Here is a 17,331-nt window from a genome sequence, read left to right on the forward strand (position 1 = left end):
TCTCCCATAACAGAATTGTAGTTTGATGGCCGTTCTTCCGGTTTAATCTGCTCATAGTGCGGGGGCCCTGCCCTGCCCTCTCACTGGCTCTCGGATTCCTGTGGGCCTGGAAGGAAGGCTGGTGGCGTACTCCTCTCTTTTAGCTCAATGTCCCCCTCGGCCAAAGTTAGCTTTTCTGAGAGCAAAGTCTCCCTTAGGATGTTCAGGTTGTTGTCGTCTTTGGTTCCGGCCTCAGCCAAGACTTCTGGAGTTTGTTTTTCCCGGGGCAGCATCTTTTGCTTTCTGCGGGGAAAGAAAACACTGTTGAGCGTGCGCGTCCCCTGAGCTGGGGGTACTGAGTGGTTGGGGGAGGCCTGGGTTTCCCAGATGCGGTAGAGAGTCTGAGGGGAAGACCCAGGAGGCTGTCCTGGGAACTGCTGGGGAGACGGTGTTGATGTCCTCTCAGCAGAGAAACAGAGGAGGCTTGCCCGTGCCTCTCCCCAAAGCCTCCTTGCCACCTGTGAGCTCAACTATTAGCGCTCCTGCTACGGAGCACATACCTGGGACATGCATTTAAGTCTCCTGGCTCTGAGTCCTGTGTTTTCACCAAATCACATTTTTTCCGATCCCAGAACTGTCATCTCACTCAGTGCAGGTCCTGGTCACCCCACACCACACCCCCAGGCAAACTGCGGGGCGTTCCGAAACAATCTTCCTGCCTCTCGGTGCTTCCTTCTCCAAACCAACCGAAACACACCAGTCGTGTCCCCAAAGCCCCCGTGTGCACGCGTCACTCCCCAGCTCAAGCACCTTCAGTGGCTCCCTACTGCCCACCTCCTTAATCCGGCATCCAGCCTTCCTTCCTTTCAATAACTCCCCCAGATATCCTCCCTCTGAGGTGGCTGTACTCCAGGTACAGTTCCTGGCCCTGCGGGAGGGACCCCGCTGTGGTTAGAGCTGACTGCCCGGAGACTCGGCTTGGGCCCTGGGGTGGGGGAGAGGGGGTGCGGCTCAGTGTCTGCTGCTCCCTTGGACAGACACCTTGGCTCTGAGTTGACCTTGCTGAGGGGGATGCTTCCCAACAGGATGAGAGAGGCAGAGCCCCTTAGAGGTGACACCCCTCTGGGCCCTTCTGCATCCTTCATGCAGAACGGTCTTGCTAAAACAGGAACCTCTCACGTCCCTGTGCAAAGCCCTTCTCATGAGCTAGAAGCGGAACTCTTTAGGATGGCCCTCAGCGTGTGTGCACCCTGGGTCCTGCCGCCTCTTGTCCTCCCTCTCCCCCCACCCCCCTCAGCAGCCCTCCTCACACCCCACACTACAGCCACACCGGCCCTCCCGCCCACCTGGAGTTTGGTGCATGCTGCCCCTTGGTCTGGAGGCTTCGGCAGCCCGCCTACCATCTCTTTGCCCCGAAGGCCCCAGACCCCAGCTCTGTGCTCCCACAATACTCTGTATGTCCCACAGTCATCATCTGTCACTTTGAACTACCGTCACCTCCTCAGCAATCTGTAGATTCCATAAGGCCAAGGCCGAATCTGTCTTGGCCGCTGTTGTGGCCCCCACTCTCAGGACAGAGCTTGGCACAGAGCAAGTGCTCAGCCCCTATCTGAGGGGTGAAGGGGCCACAGCAGTTCATAATGACTAGTTCTCAGTGTGAACTATGGGGTTATTTCTTTTTGACTTGGTAGCAGAACTGTGAGGAAGATTCGTAGATGATGTAAAATATGGCGTAGAAGGAAGAGCAGGGAGGTTAGGCCAACCCTTCCGTGCATCCTTAATGACCTTATTCTGTACAATGGGAATTAATAACTTGTGTCTGTCCCGCTTTACAGAGCTTCCTAAGGATCAAATGAGAGAATGTGAAGGTGCTTTTAAAATTACAAAACATGATGCAGACTTGAAAGCGAGAGTCTCGTTATTGTTTCAAAGTTACTGATGTGATGGTTGATGGGTTTATAGCAATAGTTGAATGCGTAAATGAATTAATGGGGATGAGTGAGCTAAGCATTTATTGAGTGAGTTCTAGGTCCACACATCATGGCAATTGCTTGGAGGAAACACGTTGAATCAAATGTGGTCCCTGCCCTCAAGGATCTCAGAAACATTAGCCCTGGAGCCATCCAGAGAGTTTAGCCACATGCCACTGTCCAGGCCTCACCCCAGCCCCTACGTGTCAGAATCTCCAAAGGGGCCCAGCATTCTGCATGTTTAATATTCCGGTGACTTTGTGTGCATCCAGGGTTGAGGAGTATTGTCATTATAAAAATTACCCCAGGAGCCTCAGCTGCTCTCAGGGCTGTCTGAGCCCTGCGTTTGGCCTTGGAGCAGGGCCGGACTTTCCCCTTGGACATCATCCCTTCCTCTGCAGTAGCCCCACTGAGCACTCCCCACAGAGAACCGGGTGCTCCCACTGTTCACAGGAATAACTGGTTCAGAGGTATTGAGCGTGCTGCCCCGCTAGTGAGTGACAGAGCTGGGCCCAGGTGACTCCGGAGCCAGAGATCCTGACCTCTGAGACACACCAGCCCCTGCCCTGTTCCCTGGCCAGGGCCAGAGGTGATAACTGGAGTGTTGCTAGTTTTCAAAAAATTCTGGGTTCTCAGAAGACCCTGAAGGCTGCATTTTGCTGTCCCAAAGGGTGGACAGCCAAGGCCCGTAGATACCCTTCCCCAGGTGTCCCTTGGGAGGGCAGGGCCCCCACCTTCCAAGAGGCCACCCCCAGACCATCTCCTCACCTGTTTGCCTTGATGCTCCTTCCCAGGAGGACCATGCTTATCACGACCACCACACCCACCAGGGCAAAGATGGAAATATTCCAAGGAGATGCTGGGGGGACACAGAGGGCAGAGACTTGAGCAGAGGCGGGGGTGCCCCTCAGGTTCCCTGACGTTTGGGGTTTGGGCTCAGACACAGCTCACAGCATCCATGGTCCCCTGCTGTGGATCAGGTGTTGTAGGTGAAGATGAGCCCCCCACCCTGTGGGAACTCCAGTGTGTGTGTGTGGGGAGGGGGTGACCAAGATCTCTGCCTTGGAACAGCCCTAATCTAATGGGGCCAGCACTGCAGTTGGATGATAGTGGGGTGGGGGTGGGTGAGTCAAGATAAACTTCACAATCTTCAGAGTTTTGCCAGGGACTGAGGCATTGGGCAGCGCCAGGAAAGGAAGGAAGGAAGAAAAGGAGGGGACAAGAAGAGAGGGAGGGATGGAGGGGGGAAAGGAGGGAAGGAAGGAAAGAAGGGTGGCAGTTAAAATGGATTCAAGAACTGCCCACAGATAATACATAAGGTGGCTAATCTGAATCTAGATAACCGAGATCTGGCCACACTGTACTGAACTGAGGCAGGATCCAGCCTCGGAGCTGTGGCATCGGCTGTTCCCTCTACCAGGAATGGTCTTCCCCCACATAACTGAGTCCTTCACCTCCTACGGCCTTGGTTCCAATGTCACCTTCTGAGTGACCACATTACCTACCTTGCTACCCACTTCCTATTCCCTTTCTCTGCTTAATTTTCCCCCTTACTTCTTCTCAGTCCTGGGATCATCCAGAGCGTTTAACAAAATGCCACTGCCCAACTCATCACCAACGCACTATGCGTTTTGATTGTTTATCCTGTTTATTTTCTCTCTCTCTCACGAAAACGTATGCTTCGTGAAGGCAGAGAGTTTGGTTTTATGCAGTGCTGAAAACAGTGCCTGGCGCACAGAAGGAACTTAAACATTTGTGACTGATTGGAGGGTGAGTCAATGAAGGACCAAGCCCCGAGAGAAGGACCGTGAGGTTCAACTACACCCTCCTGGGTCCTAAGACCCCTCAGCTGCTTTGAAGCAAATGTGCAGCCTGCTGTGGCGGAAGGGACCATGCCCAGGGCTTCAGCCAGAGTCCATTTGTGTTTTGTGTTGAGAGGACACACCCCACACACCAATGCCCTGCCACTTACCATCTTCTACCCGAAAAAACCAAAGCATTTCTTCCAGCAGCTCCGGAGGCACCACAGTGCCCGCTGGTGCTCGGGGAACCCCCTCACCATGGGGCACGCCCTGCTCCTGGTTGGGGTACATTTCTGACAACGAAGTCCTTAGGCCCCTTCGGCCCCTCAGCTGCCCTCTTGGCCTCGTAGGTGCTGGCCCCTGAGCAAAGCCCTGCAGGTCCCTGGAAACAAAGCAGAAAGCATGACCCGTAGCCCACCCCAGCCTGAGCTCCCCTCCCTGCCCAAACCCAACTCTCCTCTCACCCCAAGTTACAGGACCAGAACAGGCTGACCCAGAGCAGTGGGGCCTGGAGAGGCAGAGACCACGGACTTGGGAGTCACTCAAGTCTTTATTAAAACCCATCACGCGTTGCCCTAGCTGGCTTGGCTCAGTGGATAAAGCATCAGCCTGTGGACTGAAGGGTCCCAGGTTCGATTCCGGCCAAGGGCACATGCCTGGGTTGCAGGCTCGATCCCCAGTGGGGGGCGTGCAGGAGGCAGCGTGCAGGAGGCAGCCAGTCAATGATTCTCTCTCATCATTGATGTTTCTGTCTCTCTCTCCTCTCCCTTCCTCTCTGAAATCAATAAAGATTTTAAAATTAAAAAAAAACAACACACAAACAACCCATCACGCGTGGGGAAGAGCACTGACTTGGAGCGAGAAGGTGCCGGGGATGGGACATCGTCCGTTTTTGCCTGCTCAGCATCCCCATCTAGCTTCTACAGCCACAGCTCCCTTCGCCCTGGCTCCTTAGCAAATGGTCCCATCCCTTGCCTTTGATTTTCATGTGGTAGCCAGTCACAGACCCACATAGCAAAGGTTGGGCCTATCACAGTCTCTAACCCGGAGATTGGCATGTCTCCGACCCAGAGCTGAGGAGAAGAGAAAGTACCAGAAAAGGGTAGCTATCAGCTGTTGCTGCTGAGAGCGGGCAGCTCACTTTCCTCGCTGCCACCCCTAGGCCTGACTGTCCAGTGCTGCTCTCGGTTCAGCAGCCCCCTGATAACTTCTTTTTTGTGGGGAGGAGGGGAGGACATGTTATAAGAATTGTTTTCTGCCGTTTGTAGTGCAAGAAACTGAATCCATGCTCCCTGGCTACATCCTTTCATTAATTTCAGCCTGTTTCTATTCTCGCAAAACAAAGCAAGTTAAGCAATCTGTGTTTACTAAGTCAGATATTGAAATCTAGTAATAAAAAATCATAAACAATTCCAATTTTGGATGTTGACATAAGGCCACATCACTATATCAAGGGATCAGAACAGAACTTTCGTAGAGACCTATGTACACATGGGAACTTGATGTATAATAAAGGAAGCTCTACTGATAGGTAGGGAAAGCAGGAGTCCTTTAGTAGGTGCCGGGAACTGGCTCACTGTGTGGAAAAAAGGAAGACTGGATGTGCATCTAACAAACAGTACATATAAAAACAGACCCCACATTAAAGGCTAAATGTAAGAGGGGAAAATATAAAGTTAATAGAAGTGGGGTAAAACTTTTAAAACAAAACCATAAAAGCTCAAATCATTCATTAACAACAAAAAAACTGATGAATTTGATTATATCAAAACTAAGATTATCTGTTCACTGGAGAATACCATCAATAAAGTAACTAACACCTTTCTCATTGGGGCAAGATACTTGTAATGCTTAAAACCAGGAAGAGACTGAGATCTAGGCTACACAAAGAATTATTGCAAATTAACAAGAAAAAGACAGGAACCCTAATGAATGGATGGGTAAAGGATCTAAACCACAATTTACAAGGTAGGAAACCCAAAAGGCTAGCAAGCATATGAAAAAGTGCTCAAACTCTATGGTAATCAGAAGGATGAAAATTAAAAATGAAATCCCAGTTGATATCCATCAGATCATCATAGTTAGAAAGGTGAATAATGTCATGTGTTTGAGGTTCTAGGCCAGAGCCTCATGCACTGACAGGGGGAGTGTAGGATGAGGCAGCCATCTAGAGAGCAAATTAGTCACAGTAAGTGTGCACAGCCACTCTGCTCCTGAGTGTGTAATATATAAAAAAGTGTATCCCTAATACCTGGCCGGCGTGGCTCAGTGGTTGAGCATTGACCTATGAACCAGGATGTCACAGTTCTGTTCCCAGTCAGGACACATGCCTGGGTTGCGGGCTTGATCCCCGGTGGGGGGCATGCAAGAGATTCTCTCTCATCACTGATGTTTCTATCTCTCCTTCTCCTTTCCTCTCTGAAATTAATAAAAAATAATTCTAAAATAGTATCCCTAAGGATCATAGAGGACATGCCATACTGTTTATGAAAATACAAAATATATGCACACAAAACAACACATTAAAAAACCCACTTAAAAAAGACACATTAAACACATTAGAACAGTTCTCTCTGGGGGAAAAGGAAAAGGGGAACAAGAAGGGAGATAAAAGGAACTAAAAAAATAAAAGAAGAGAAGGGTTTTGAGGAAACCAATCATAGAAACACGTCCTGGGGCTAACAACAACAAAAGAGGCCCCAGGCGATCTCCAGTCCCCCTGCTCACACTGCCTTCCCAAGGAGCCTTTGGAGGCCCAGCCAGGAACATGAGAAACACCTGGATGGCAGACAGACAGACACAGTGCTAAAATAAGGACTTCACATCAGATTCCAGAGGCTCTGAGAAAACAAGAAACATCTACAGGTTTTGAGGGGAAATATTTTCACGTGTCAAGGCGGAGATGGAATTCAGGGGGAAAAAGGACCTCGTTTAGACTTCTGAGGACTCAGAGGCTTACTACCCACTTATCCCTTTGAGGGGTATCTATAATAATAAAAGCGTAATATGCTAATTAGACCGGACGGCCAAATGACCTTCCCCCCAAAGCTGGGGCTGTATGTATATATACTGAATAATGAAAAGACAACGTTACAGGGATGGCTAATCGATGTGATCTTGTTTCCGGTTCCAACTGTCTGTCCAGAGCACTTGCTAAGAAGGGTTGTGACTTTCTGGCCAATCTCAGATGCAGGAGTGCCTGGATTAATTAGTAACATCGCCCACAGGCCCCTGCTGCCTATGTAGACCTCCCCACACCCACAGAGAAGAGGGTGAAGGTCCAGAAACCAAGCACCGACTCCCTCTGGGATGGTGGGATGGGGCCTAGACGCCTGGGAACACTTTGAATACTTCTGTATTGTATACATTTCTCATGAGTACACACTACCTTCATGAAAACAATACATGGAATTATTATATATTTTAAATGTATATATTTTAATGTATATCTTAAATATATTTTTTCTATATTTGAATGTATTTTAAAATGTATGTATATACTGTATTTATAACTTTTGAGACAATTCCAATTTGGGGTGTTTAATTAGTAAAACTAATTAAGATGTCAATTCTTCCCAATTTGACCTATGGATTCGATGCAATTCCAATAAAAATCCCAGCAAGTTATTTTATGTGTGTCCACAAAATGATTCTGGAGTTTACATGGTGTGGGAGAAGACCCAGAACAGTCAACGCAACACTGAAGAACCAAGTTAGAGGACTGACGCTGCCAGACTTCAGGACTTCCTGTAAAACTGCGGTGATCAGGACGGTGTGGTGTCGGAGCCCATCTGATAAGTGTACAAACTTGGCTGCTCCCATAGTGGAACGTGTGTCTTAAATATGGTAATATTGTTATAATAATTAATATTAATAATATTAATATACCAACAAACAAAATGACAAGTCGGACTCGAGTCCAGAACTGAGAGTCAGCCCTCTGGGCTGTGTTAGATGCCCCAGAAACAAAGACACCTTTCCCCTCAGAACACTTGGCCAGCTTCCTTCTAGAGTGAGCATCATATGACTATCCCTGCTTTTAAAAAGTTAACCCACATTTCACGAGTCATTTGGATTTTATTTTTCTGTGAATGTCTTTTCCTGTCCCCGGATCCCACCCAGGATATCACATTGCGTTTAGTTGTCCTGTCTCCTTGGGCCCCTCTGGGGGATTCCTGCATTTTAAACAGAGCCTAACCATCTGCCTGTGACTCCTACGGAAGACCCTGCTCACTCATCCCCACGGGAGGCTGGAGACACTCACCCTGGGTCCTCGGCTCCGGGCCGGCCTTGGTCTGCTTTGGGGAGCAGCACTGATTGCTGTGTCTTCCTTCTCCTCCTCCTCTCACAGAAGCACAGGACGGTCTTTGCACTTGAGCTCTCCACACGGCTGTCACCCGGGATTAGTGCAGAGCCTGTGGCAGCCCAGCCCATCGGGGAGCTCTGCTCTCAGCACACGCCCAGGCCTGGAGTCTTCTCTGCTACTCTGGGGTGACTGACCCCTTGAATGAGTGGCCTCGGATGACAAACAGGCTCCACCCGATTTTAATTGCTTAAAGAACCAGGAGCCCAGTGCTCACGTTCTTATAGGGTGGCCTCATGTAAAGAGAAAACATCCAGACCCTCTTGCCAGCCCCGAGGAATGGGCTTAGAGGACCCCCGGTCTGGGGGTTCCTGCCCCGCAGGGGGATACGTGGTGTGCTCTCTCCGGGCCTCTGTCTCCTGGTGTTATCAATATTTAACCACAGAGCAGGGAGCCAAGCCTGGCCTTTGATAGCCTGTCCTTTCTCACGGTGAAGGCCAGGGCCGTACAGGAATTCCTCACGAGGAGCTGTAAAATAAGACCTTTGGAGGGCAAGGGGTGGGGAAGGCAAGGCAAGTGAGTGAGACTGTGTGAGCCGCACAGAAAGGAGGCAGCAGGTCAGGCCAGACAGCACAGAGTGAGGAGAGCTTGGAGGGAAGCAGCAGTGAGATGCTCCCCGCACCAGGCCAGACCCATTCAATTCTGACCATCGGTGGGCTCTGGCTTTTCCACCCACTGGCTCCTCGCACCTTCAACAATCCTTGGAGTTGGCTTGGCAAGGAGCAGGGTTCCCATTTCACAAATGAGGTCATGGAAGTTGAGTGAGGTCAAGTGACAGGAACAAGTTCCTCTAGGAGTAAAGCACAGGCCAACAGTGTGGAGAACAGCATGGTGCAGAGGAAAGGAGACCCAACAGGGAACCTAGGGACCTGCCTGGAACTCCGGCATCTCATTATTTTGTAACTCATTCATTCATTCATTCATTCATTCAATAAATATTATTTGAGTTCCTATTACACAGATGATATGGTAAACAAGACAGGCAAGGACCCCATTCTCCTGTAGTTCACACTCTAGGAGGGATAGACAGACAACAAAAAAGTTAGCAAAAACATAAAATAATCTCAGCTAGAGAAAATTTCTGTGAATAATTTAAACAACAAAATGGAATAGAAAGAGATGGGGTAGGAGAGCTCTGATTGCTATATTCCTATTCTGAAAACTGAAGGACCAGGACCTGGGACAGCAGGTGCAAAGGCACTGAAGAAATAATGGGTGCGATGAGTTTGAGAAACAAAAAAGAGGGCGCTGAGGGCACCAGGCGATGAGGGAAGTGGCATAGAATAAAGCTGGAGAGTAGACAGAGGCAGGCCTTTGCAGGGCCGTGTAAACCAGGATAAGGCATTTGGATGTAATGAGACGTCACCGGAGGGTTTAGGCAGGGAAGTGACATGCTCTGATTGACATTTATGTAAGATCACTGGCCTGCTGGGCGGAGAGGAGTAGGGAGACCTATTGGGAAGGTGTTGCATTCAGCCAGGCAAGAGATAGTGGTGGTTTGGACCAGGGTGTGGCTGTGAAAATGGTGAGAAGTGGTCAGATTCAGGGTGCATTTTGGAGAGAAAGGCAACGGATAGATTTCAAGAGGGAGGAACTCAACACTAACTGCAGCAAAGCAATTCAAAAGGTAACCATTGGCTCATAGAGCTGTGAAGAACAGGGTGGAGCTGACCTTGGGGAGAACTGGAACCAGAAGCCTGAAGATCCCCAGCTCTTCTCTCTCTAGCTCTCTCCCTGCTTCTAACTGGATATCAGGCTCATTCCCAGAGGCTGCCATCTCCAGGAAGCTGGACCAGGCTGTAGGAAGTCACCCTTACAGCTGGAGGACAAGGGGTCCAGTTTCTCAACTCCAGTTTGGCAATTCCTGGCAAAGGGCTCTAATTGTCCTGACCTGGGTCATGTACCCATGTTTTGCATCAGTTGCTTCAGCCAAGGGCAAGGTGCCACGGATGACCAGCTCAAATCACATGCCCATCAGGTAGCCAGGAGAGCAAGGCTGAGAGCTGGACAGTCACTCCAGTGTGGGTCCCCTAGTGACCCCTTGGCCAGGATTCTCCCTGTCTGCCTTGGAGGAGAATCATGAGGAGCCTGCCCCACCCCAGGTTTCCCACCCTTCTCCCTGTTTCTTTTTCATCCCTCCTCTTACCCTAGTTCTCTCTGTATCGCTTATCCAATAACTATGATTCTGTGCCTACTCTGTGCCAGGCATTCTGCTAGCGATGAAAATCACAGACACTGCCCCGGCCTCATGAAGATCGCGTAATGGTGACTGCTGTTGACAGGTGCCATGAAGGAAACATGCGCACAGAGATGAGAGCACATCACCAAGCTCTCCCTTCCTCATAGTTTCACATATCACTCTGGACAACTCAGTTCTACCTTAGAATCTCCTTCCCTGCCGTCTCCAGTCCCTTGTCCCACGGCCTGGAATGTGGGGGACAATGAGCAGTGGAGTGGAGTGGAAAGGGTTTTTGGTTTGTCCCTGTGAGTCTAATATCTGCCACTTCATAATCCTTCCAGATTCAGCTTATATGTCATCTTGTCAGGGAACCCTTTCACATCAGTTAAATATTGTGTATGGCCTGGCTAGCTTGGCTCGGTGGTTGAGTGTCAACCTATGAACCAGGAGGTCACGGTTCAATTCCCCATCAGGGCACATGCCCGGGTTGTGGGCTCGATCCCCAGGGGGGACTTGCAGGAGGCAGCTGATCCATGATTCTCTCTCATCATGGATGTTTCTCTCTCTCTCCCTCTTCCTTCCTCACTGAAATCAATAAAAATATATTTAAACACACACACACACACACACACACACACACACACACACACAAAGATGGCAAAACAACACAAAACAAAACCTAAATGTTAGATTATATGGTATCAATAGAATTGCATATTTCTTCTAAGGGTCAATTTTTATATTAAATCCCGAGGGGAAAACATATAGTAGAATTAGTGAGGGCATTTTTTTTAAAAGTAGGGCAGTTAAGTCCAAAATTATTGGTGTGTAAGCACTGACTTGATGCCTCTGTCTGCAATAGAGTGGTTGAGAGGAAGGATGGGCATCCAATGAGAAGCCATCTTTACACAATGCTTTGTTAACAGACACATATTTTGCTGGGAGCATTTTGGGAACATTTGCAAAGTATTGGAAGTTTGGGCAGAAGCTAGTGTGAAACGTGAAACAAAGGATGTACTTTCTCCATGAAAGGTCATTCTGCAGCCACCTTCACCCCTTTCATCTTATCTATATGGCATCTGAGACTTCCTATGTCATTGGCCCTTCTTCAGAATACTTAATACTTCCTATGTCTTTGACCCCTTGCTTCTGGTTACAGTATAACCAAAATATCTTCTTCAGTCCCTGAATAAATCAAAGTCCAACAGCAGAATAAAATCGAAGTCTCTCAGCCTTTCGTTTTAATTATGTGAGATATTGAAGCTTAGTCATTCCCATAAACAGCACTCTGAATAGCCTCATCTTGAAGAGGATTTGCTCAATGTGTTTGAGGAATGTCCAACAACTTGGTAAGTCAGCGTTGTGTGTTACTTTGTCTGAATTTTGTTGCTTCCACCTTTCACATGCAAGTCAACATTCTTTGAGGGAACAGAGGCGGCTTATAGTTGGCCCCAGTATTAAAGCAAACACTTCAGACAATTAAGTTAGGACTATTTCATTGTCAAAGTTTTATTACAAACCTGCTGTGAGGGAAGGCCTCTGGTAGTCTCACTTTAAAAATTCACTCTTGGTAAATGGTTAAATAATAGCAAATAGACTAGATTTTTTTTTGTTTTGTTTTTTTTTGTTTTTTTTGGTTGACAGCCTAAATGTTTTGTGTTTTTTTAATTTCTTTATTGATTAAGGTGTCACATATTTGTCCTCATCCCCCCATTCCCATCCCACACCCCTCCCCACGGATGCCCCAACCCCCTGTTGAACTTAACCATTGGATAGGCTCATATGCATGCACACAAGTCCTTTGGTTGATCTCTCCCCCCTCCCCCCACCCTCCCCTATCCTCCCTCTGAGGCCCGATAGTCCGATCGATGCCTCCTTGTTTCTGGTTCTGTTCTTGTTCCTCAGTCTATGTTGTTCATCTTTTCCCCTAGATGAGCGAGATCATGTGTCACTAGAGATATACTTATAAGAACTGAATGTGAGACGAGCAATAATAGTTATGCTGACAGGCAAATGAATCAGTCTGCAGTGAGTTTCTTTCTGGACCAACAGTTCTTTTGAGACCCAATTTCAATGTCCACCAGTTCCTTATGTGTACATGTCAGCACTGACCCCTCAGCTCTGGATGGTGGACAAATGGTGGTAACGGAGGTCCGACTCCCTCTGGTTTGGTCTCGGCCGGACCCAGGAGCACGGCTTTACCCGGACTCAGGTGCACGTGGCCTCACCTAGACCCAAGGGGCGCGTGGCCTCACCCGGGCCCGGGACCCAGCCTCATCCAGATGGATCCAGGGGCACACAGCCTCACCCGGACCCAGGATCCGACTTCACCCATACCCAGGGGCGCAAAGCCTCACCCGGACCCAGGGGCACATGGCCTCACCCGGGCCCAGGGACCCAGCCTCATCCAGGTCCAGTGGCGCGTGGTCTCACCCGGACCCAGGGGCGCGTGGCCTCACCCGGGCCCAGGGACCCAGCCTCACCCGGGTCCAGGGGCGCGTGGCCTCACCCGGACCCAGGGGCGCGTGGCCTCTCCCAGACCCAGGGGCGCGTGGCCTCACCCGGACCTAGGTGCGCGAGGCCTCACCCGGATCCAGGGACACATGGCCTCACCCGGACCCGGGGGTGCGTGGCCTCTCCCAGACCCAGGGGCGCGTGGCCTCACCCGGACCTAGGTGCGCAAGGCCTCACCCGGACCCGGGACCCAGCCTCACCTGGATCCAGGGACACATGGCCTCACCTGGACCCGGGGGCACGTGGCCTCTCCCAGACCAAGGGGCGCGTGGCCTCACCCGGACCTAGGTGCGCGAGGCCCCACCCAGATCCAGGGACCCATGGCCTCACCTGGAACCAGGGGCGCGTGGCCTCTCCCAGACCCAGGGGCGCGTGGCCTCACCCGGACCCGGGACCCAGCCTCACCCGGATCCAGGGACACATGGCCTCACCCGGACCCGGGGGCGCATGGCCTCTCCCATAGATTTTTTTTTAAAGAATGTTTGATTAAAAGGTCACTAAGACTCTTTTTTTTTTTTTTTTTAATATATTTTATTGATTTTTTACAGAGAGGAAGGGAGAGGGACAGAGAGCTAGAAACATCAATGAGAGAGAAACATCGACCAGCTGCCTCCTGCACACCCCCTTCCGGGGATGTGCCCGCAACCAATGTACATGCCCTTGACTGGAATCGAACCTGGGACCTTTCAGTCCGCAGACCGACGCTCTATCCACTGAGCCAAACCGGTTTCGGCAGGTCACTAAGACTCTTGACTGATGTCAGTTGGGTGAGTCTTAATCCTTTTAAGTTTACCAGAAAATTTTCTAAGCACTTTAAACAGAAATCATAATTTATTTTCAGAAGGAAGTTGTGAATTAAATCATTTAAAAAGGAAAAAGTTCTGCCCTGATCAGATTTGGGGCAATTTTTCTTTCTTTTATTTTTCTTAAATTTTCAATTATGCCAGAAGCCAATTCCAGCATGTCATAATTACAAGAGTTTTATCCAAAGGTTGATGAAACTTGGGGGCTCAACAAGGGCTGAGTCACATATGTAATTACCTGTTGGAATAGGTAAAAGGCACTTCCCCCAAGCCTGAATAGGATGATTATTTGCTGCCAGACAGCTCAGGGCATCTTAATCTACATGTTATTGCCTCCTGTTGGCCAAACACCTGAACAGCTGTAGGCTAGTCCCCAATCTGACAATGCTTCTGTAAACTCCACCCTTTATTAGAAGTGTATTATCTCCACCTTGCCTTAGGACAAATTGTGTTAATAAAAAGCAAGGATCCTGAGACAAGGAGAATCTTTAGCTCCTTTAACTGAAGCACCTCTAACCCCCAATGCCTTTCAAAATTATCTTTTGTCTCTGGACTCTTACTTAATCTATGCACAGCCTTTCTCCAGATTGCTGAACCCTTTTTAATGCTGGAACAAGAACCCCGGCACAACTGCAGTTGGCATTCAATATTATTTCAGGTGTACAGCATAGTGGTTAGACATTTATATAATTTACAAAGTAATCCCCCAGATAAATCTAGTACAAACCTGGCATCATACAATAATATTACAGTATTATTGACTATATTCCCTAAACTGTACTTTACATCCCCATGACTATTTTGTAACTGCCAATTTGCACTTCTTAATCCTGTTTCACCCAGCCCCCCAACCCTCTTCCCATCTGGCAATCATCAGTTTATTCTCTGCATCTAGAGTCTGTTTCTGTTTTGTTTGTTCATTTATTTGTGTGGTTTTTGTTTTTGTTTTTTTAATTCCACATATAAATTAGATCATATAGTACTGGGATAATTTTTCTTTTAAAGCTCCTCCTTTTGGCTCAGATAATTTTTAAAGATCTGTCTTGGTTAAAAAAAAAAAAAAAGGGAGTTGTCCTTGCCAGGTAGCTCAGTTGATTGGAGTGTTGTCCCAATATGCCAATGCTGTGGGGTTCGATTCCCCAGTCAGGGCACATACAAGAAGCAACCAATGAATACATGAGTAAGTGGAACAAGGAAAGGATGTGCCTCCCCCACCCCCCTACACCACTTTTCTCGATCTCTCTAAAATCAATAAATTTTAAAAAGGAGTCTCTTTGTGTTAATTTCTTGCCTACTTTATTAGTTTTTACTTTTTTTTGTTTGTTTGTTTGTTTATCCTCATCCGAGGATATTTTTTCCTTTTTTTTTTTTTTTTGAGAGAGAGAGTGGAAGGGAGGGGGAGAGAGAGAGAGAAACTTGGATGTGTCTTTCACATCGACTGGTTGCCTCCAGCACATGCCCTGACCAGAGCCAGGATTGAGCCTGCAACTGAGGTACGTGCCCTTGACCAGAATCCAACCCAAGACCCTTCAGTCCACCGCCAATGCTCTAACCAAGGAGCTAAACCAGCTAGGGCACTTTTTACCTTTTGTAATAAATGGAGGCAAGTAGGCATACAAAACAAACTCAACCATTGTTGCCAGAAGTGTTTGTATCCCTGTTGATATTATACCTTTGTTAAACAAGAGCCTTCGAGGCCAAAAGGTTTTCTGAAAGAAAGGGTTTATTGGGCCATATGCTAGCCAGAAAAAGGGCCAGATCCTGGGACATACAGTCTAAACCACCGGAAGAAGGGCTGGGTGGAGGAGACAAACATGTCCACTGGAGCTGACGGGGCTCTTTAACAGGTGAAGCGAGCCAGTTCTAGGTTAGGAATGACAAGGAGAAAATTCTGAGATGTCCTGAATTAAATTGCAGCTGGCCTGAGGGTAGAAGGGAGAGAGACAAGAGGTACATCAGTTAACAACAAAACAACTGCTTACATTACTGAATGGTGAAACTTTGAGTTAACTTCCAGGTGGCTATTTCTGCGTTTATCTAAAGAGAATAGCCAGGAGCCAATGAGCCTTCCTTCCCTCCCTCCACCCCCCCCCCCCAGGAGCCTAAGCTTCTTGCTTAACACTTGAACTTTCCAGACTGCTGCCCATAACCAATCCTAAAGAACAAACATGTTTTCCTTGCACCCAGCACCCATCCCAGAACTAGCCCCATTCACCTTCTCCCATCCCCTTTATCTACAGCCAATGTAAATTCTTCCAAAACAACCTACGTCTTTCTTCCCCTACTTGGTGTGTGAAGAGCCTGTCAACTCCGGGACAACGGACATGTTGCCTTCTCTATCTATCTAGCCCTGCTGCTGGTGATTTAGACTTCATGTCCCAGGTCCTGGTGTGTTTTTTTCTTGCTTGCATTTGGTTTAATAAACCCATTCTTTGTAAAAAAGCTCTCGGCCATGACAATCTTTTTGTTTAACAGGTGCATAGTCCATAAGGAAGAAATATTTGCTGCGTCTGGATTGGATGTGGGCAATATTTATACGCCCCTTGGTTTTCTAGGTCGACTGCCAGCAGCAAAGGGGTTCTTCCGTATCCCTAACCTGCTCCCGAGTCCTGTGTCTCACATCTGGCTTCCTTCAGATGTCATGTGACCTCTCCGGTCTCTCTCCTTTCAAGGACACCCAGGCTGCCTCTTAGCTCTCCCCTGGGACGAAAGACATTCCAGTCTCCCGCTGGGGGAGAGTCTGTTGCACAGAACAGCCTCCTTAGTAGTCATCGTCGGTAAGAGCTGTGGGATGGCCAGCACGTCCGGCCTGTGCTCAGCGGGTGGTCTTGCAGCCCAGCCCTGCTTTACAGAAATACTGGATATATTTGGGATTGACATTTCCTACGGAAACACAGAGGGCCTAATCCGTATCAGGAGCGCTGCCGCTTTGTGACGTCCTCACTGTCATGACTGGAAAGGTTGGTGAGCAGCGCCTCCTAGCGGAATTCTACTGCAACCACAGGCAGGAGATGGCTACATAGTACAATAGTAGTACCATCCCCGTTTTACAATTCGGGGAAACTGAGGCTCAGTGTATTTATTATCCCAGGTCACGTGGCTGATAAGTGGCAGATCCAAGTCTGTCTGATGACAAATGAACTATGATCATCCTACAAAATCCTTTCCTCCTCTCAACCTTCTGGCTTCTACCAGTCGCTGTGTGGATGGCAGCGGGTGCTGTGAACAGCTCGGGACAGCTCTCGGGGTCAGCTGTGAAGAACTAGGCTGCTGAAATGAAATGTAGCATAATGCAGGCTCTCATACGCAAGGAGAGAAGGGACATTCACACAAATATAAATAGTTACACGTTAGACAGCAGCCAGGTTCTAAGATGAAAACCCAAATGACTATTTTAGTTGTGTTCATAGGTCACGTGGTATGGGATAAGACCATTTTTTAAATATCAGCATCATATTCCACTTACCCTAAGAGAGGATACTGAAAGAGAACTCCATTGAAAGAATAGAAGGTTTGGGGTCCCACCTCACTCTGCTCACATATGATCAGATGAGCAGAATCACTGGAAATACAGTCTCTCCCTTCCTCTTGCCTCTCTCTTTTTTATTCAACACACAGGTGAATGTATCAATGTTTGTGCACACATTAGCAACTTCCCTCAATAACTCCAAACTGTGTGAGAAGCAGAGGTCCCCACAGAGCATTAAGAGGACGCATGCAG

The 17,331-nt window shown here is 48.5% G+C and overlaps 1 protein-coding gene across 1 annotated transcript; it reads right to left on the bottom strand.

Annotated features, from left to right (window-relative positions):
* Positions 1-7: 7 nt before the first annotated feature.
* On the bottom strand, positions 8-8,220 carry SLC51B (solute carrier family 51 subunit beta). Its single transcript, XM_008139122.3, has 4 exons — positions 8,016-8,220; positions 3,922-4,133; positions 2,718-2,808; positions 8-282 (listed from the first exon to the last, which is right to left on the bottom strand). The coding sequence occupies exons 1-4, from the start codon at positions 8,183-8,185 to the stop codon at positions 81-83; spliced, it is 675 nt and encodes a 224-aa protein (XP_008137344.3). The 5' UTR covers positions 8,186-8,220; the 3' UTR covers positions 8-80.
* Positions 8,221-17,331: the final 9,111 nt, after the last annotated feature.

This window comes from Eptesicus fuscus, chromosome 5, assembly GCF_027574615.1.
Source record: "Eptesicus fuscus isolate TK198812 chromosome 5, DD_ASM_mEF_20220401, whole genome shotgun sequence".
NCBI lineage: Eukaryota > Metazoa > Chordata > Mammalia > Chiroptera > Vespertilionidae > Eptesicus > Eptesicus fuscus.

Excerpts from the sequence above, each read along its gene's own strand:
- SLC51B (XM_008139122.3), bottom strand. The coding sequence starts at position 8,185 with ATGGGCTGGGCTGCCACAGGCTCTGCACTAATCCCGGGTGACAGCCGT. Across the intron at positions 4,134-8,015 it reads CCCGGAGCCGAGGACCCAGG|GGACCTGCAGGGCTTTGCTC; the intron begins GTGAGTGTCTCC and ends CTTTGTTTCCAG. Across the intron at positions 283-2,717 it reads AGGAGCATCAAGGCAAACAG|AAAGCAAAAGATGCTGCCCC; the intron begins GTGAGGAGATGG and ends CTTTCCCCGCAG.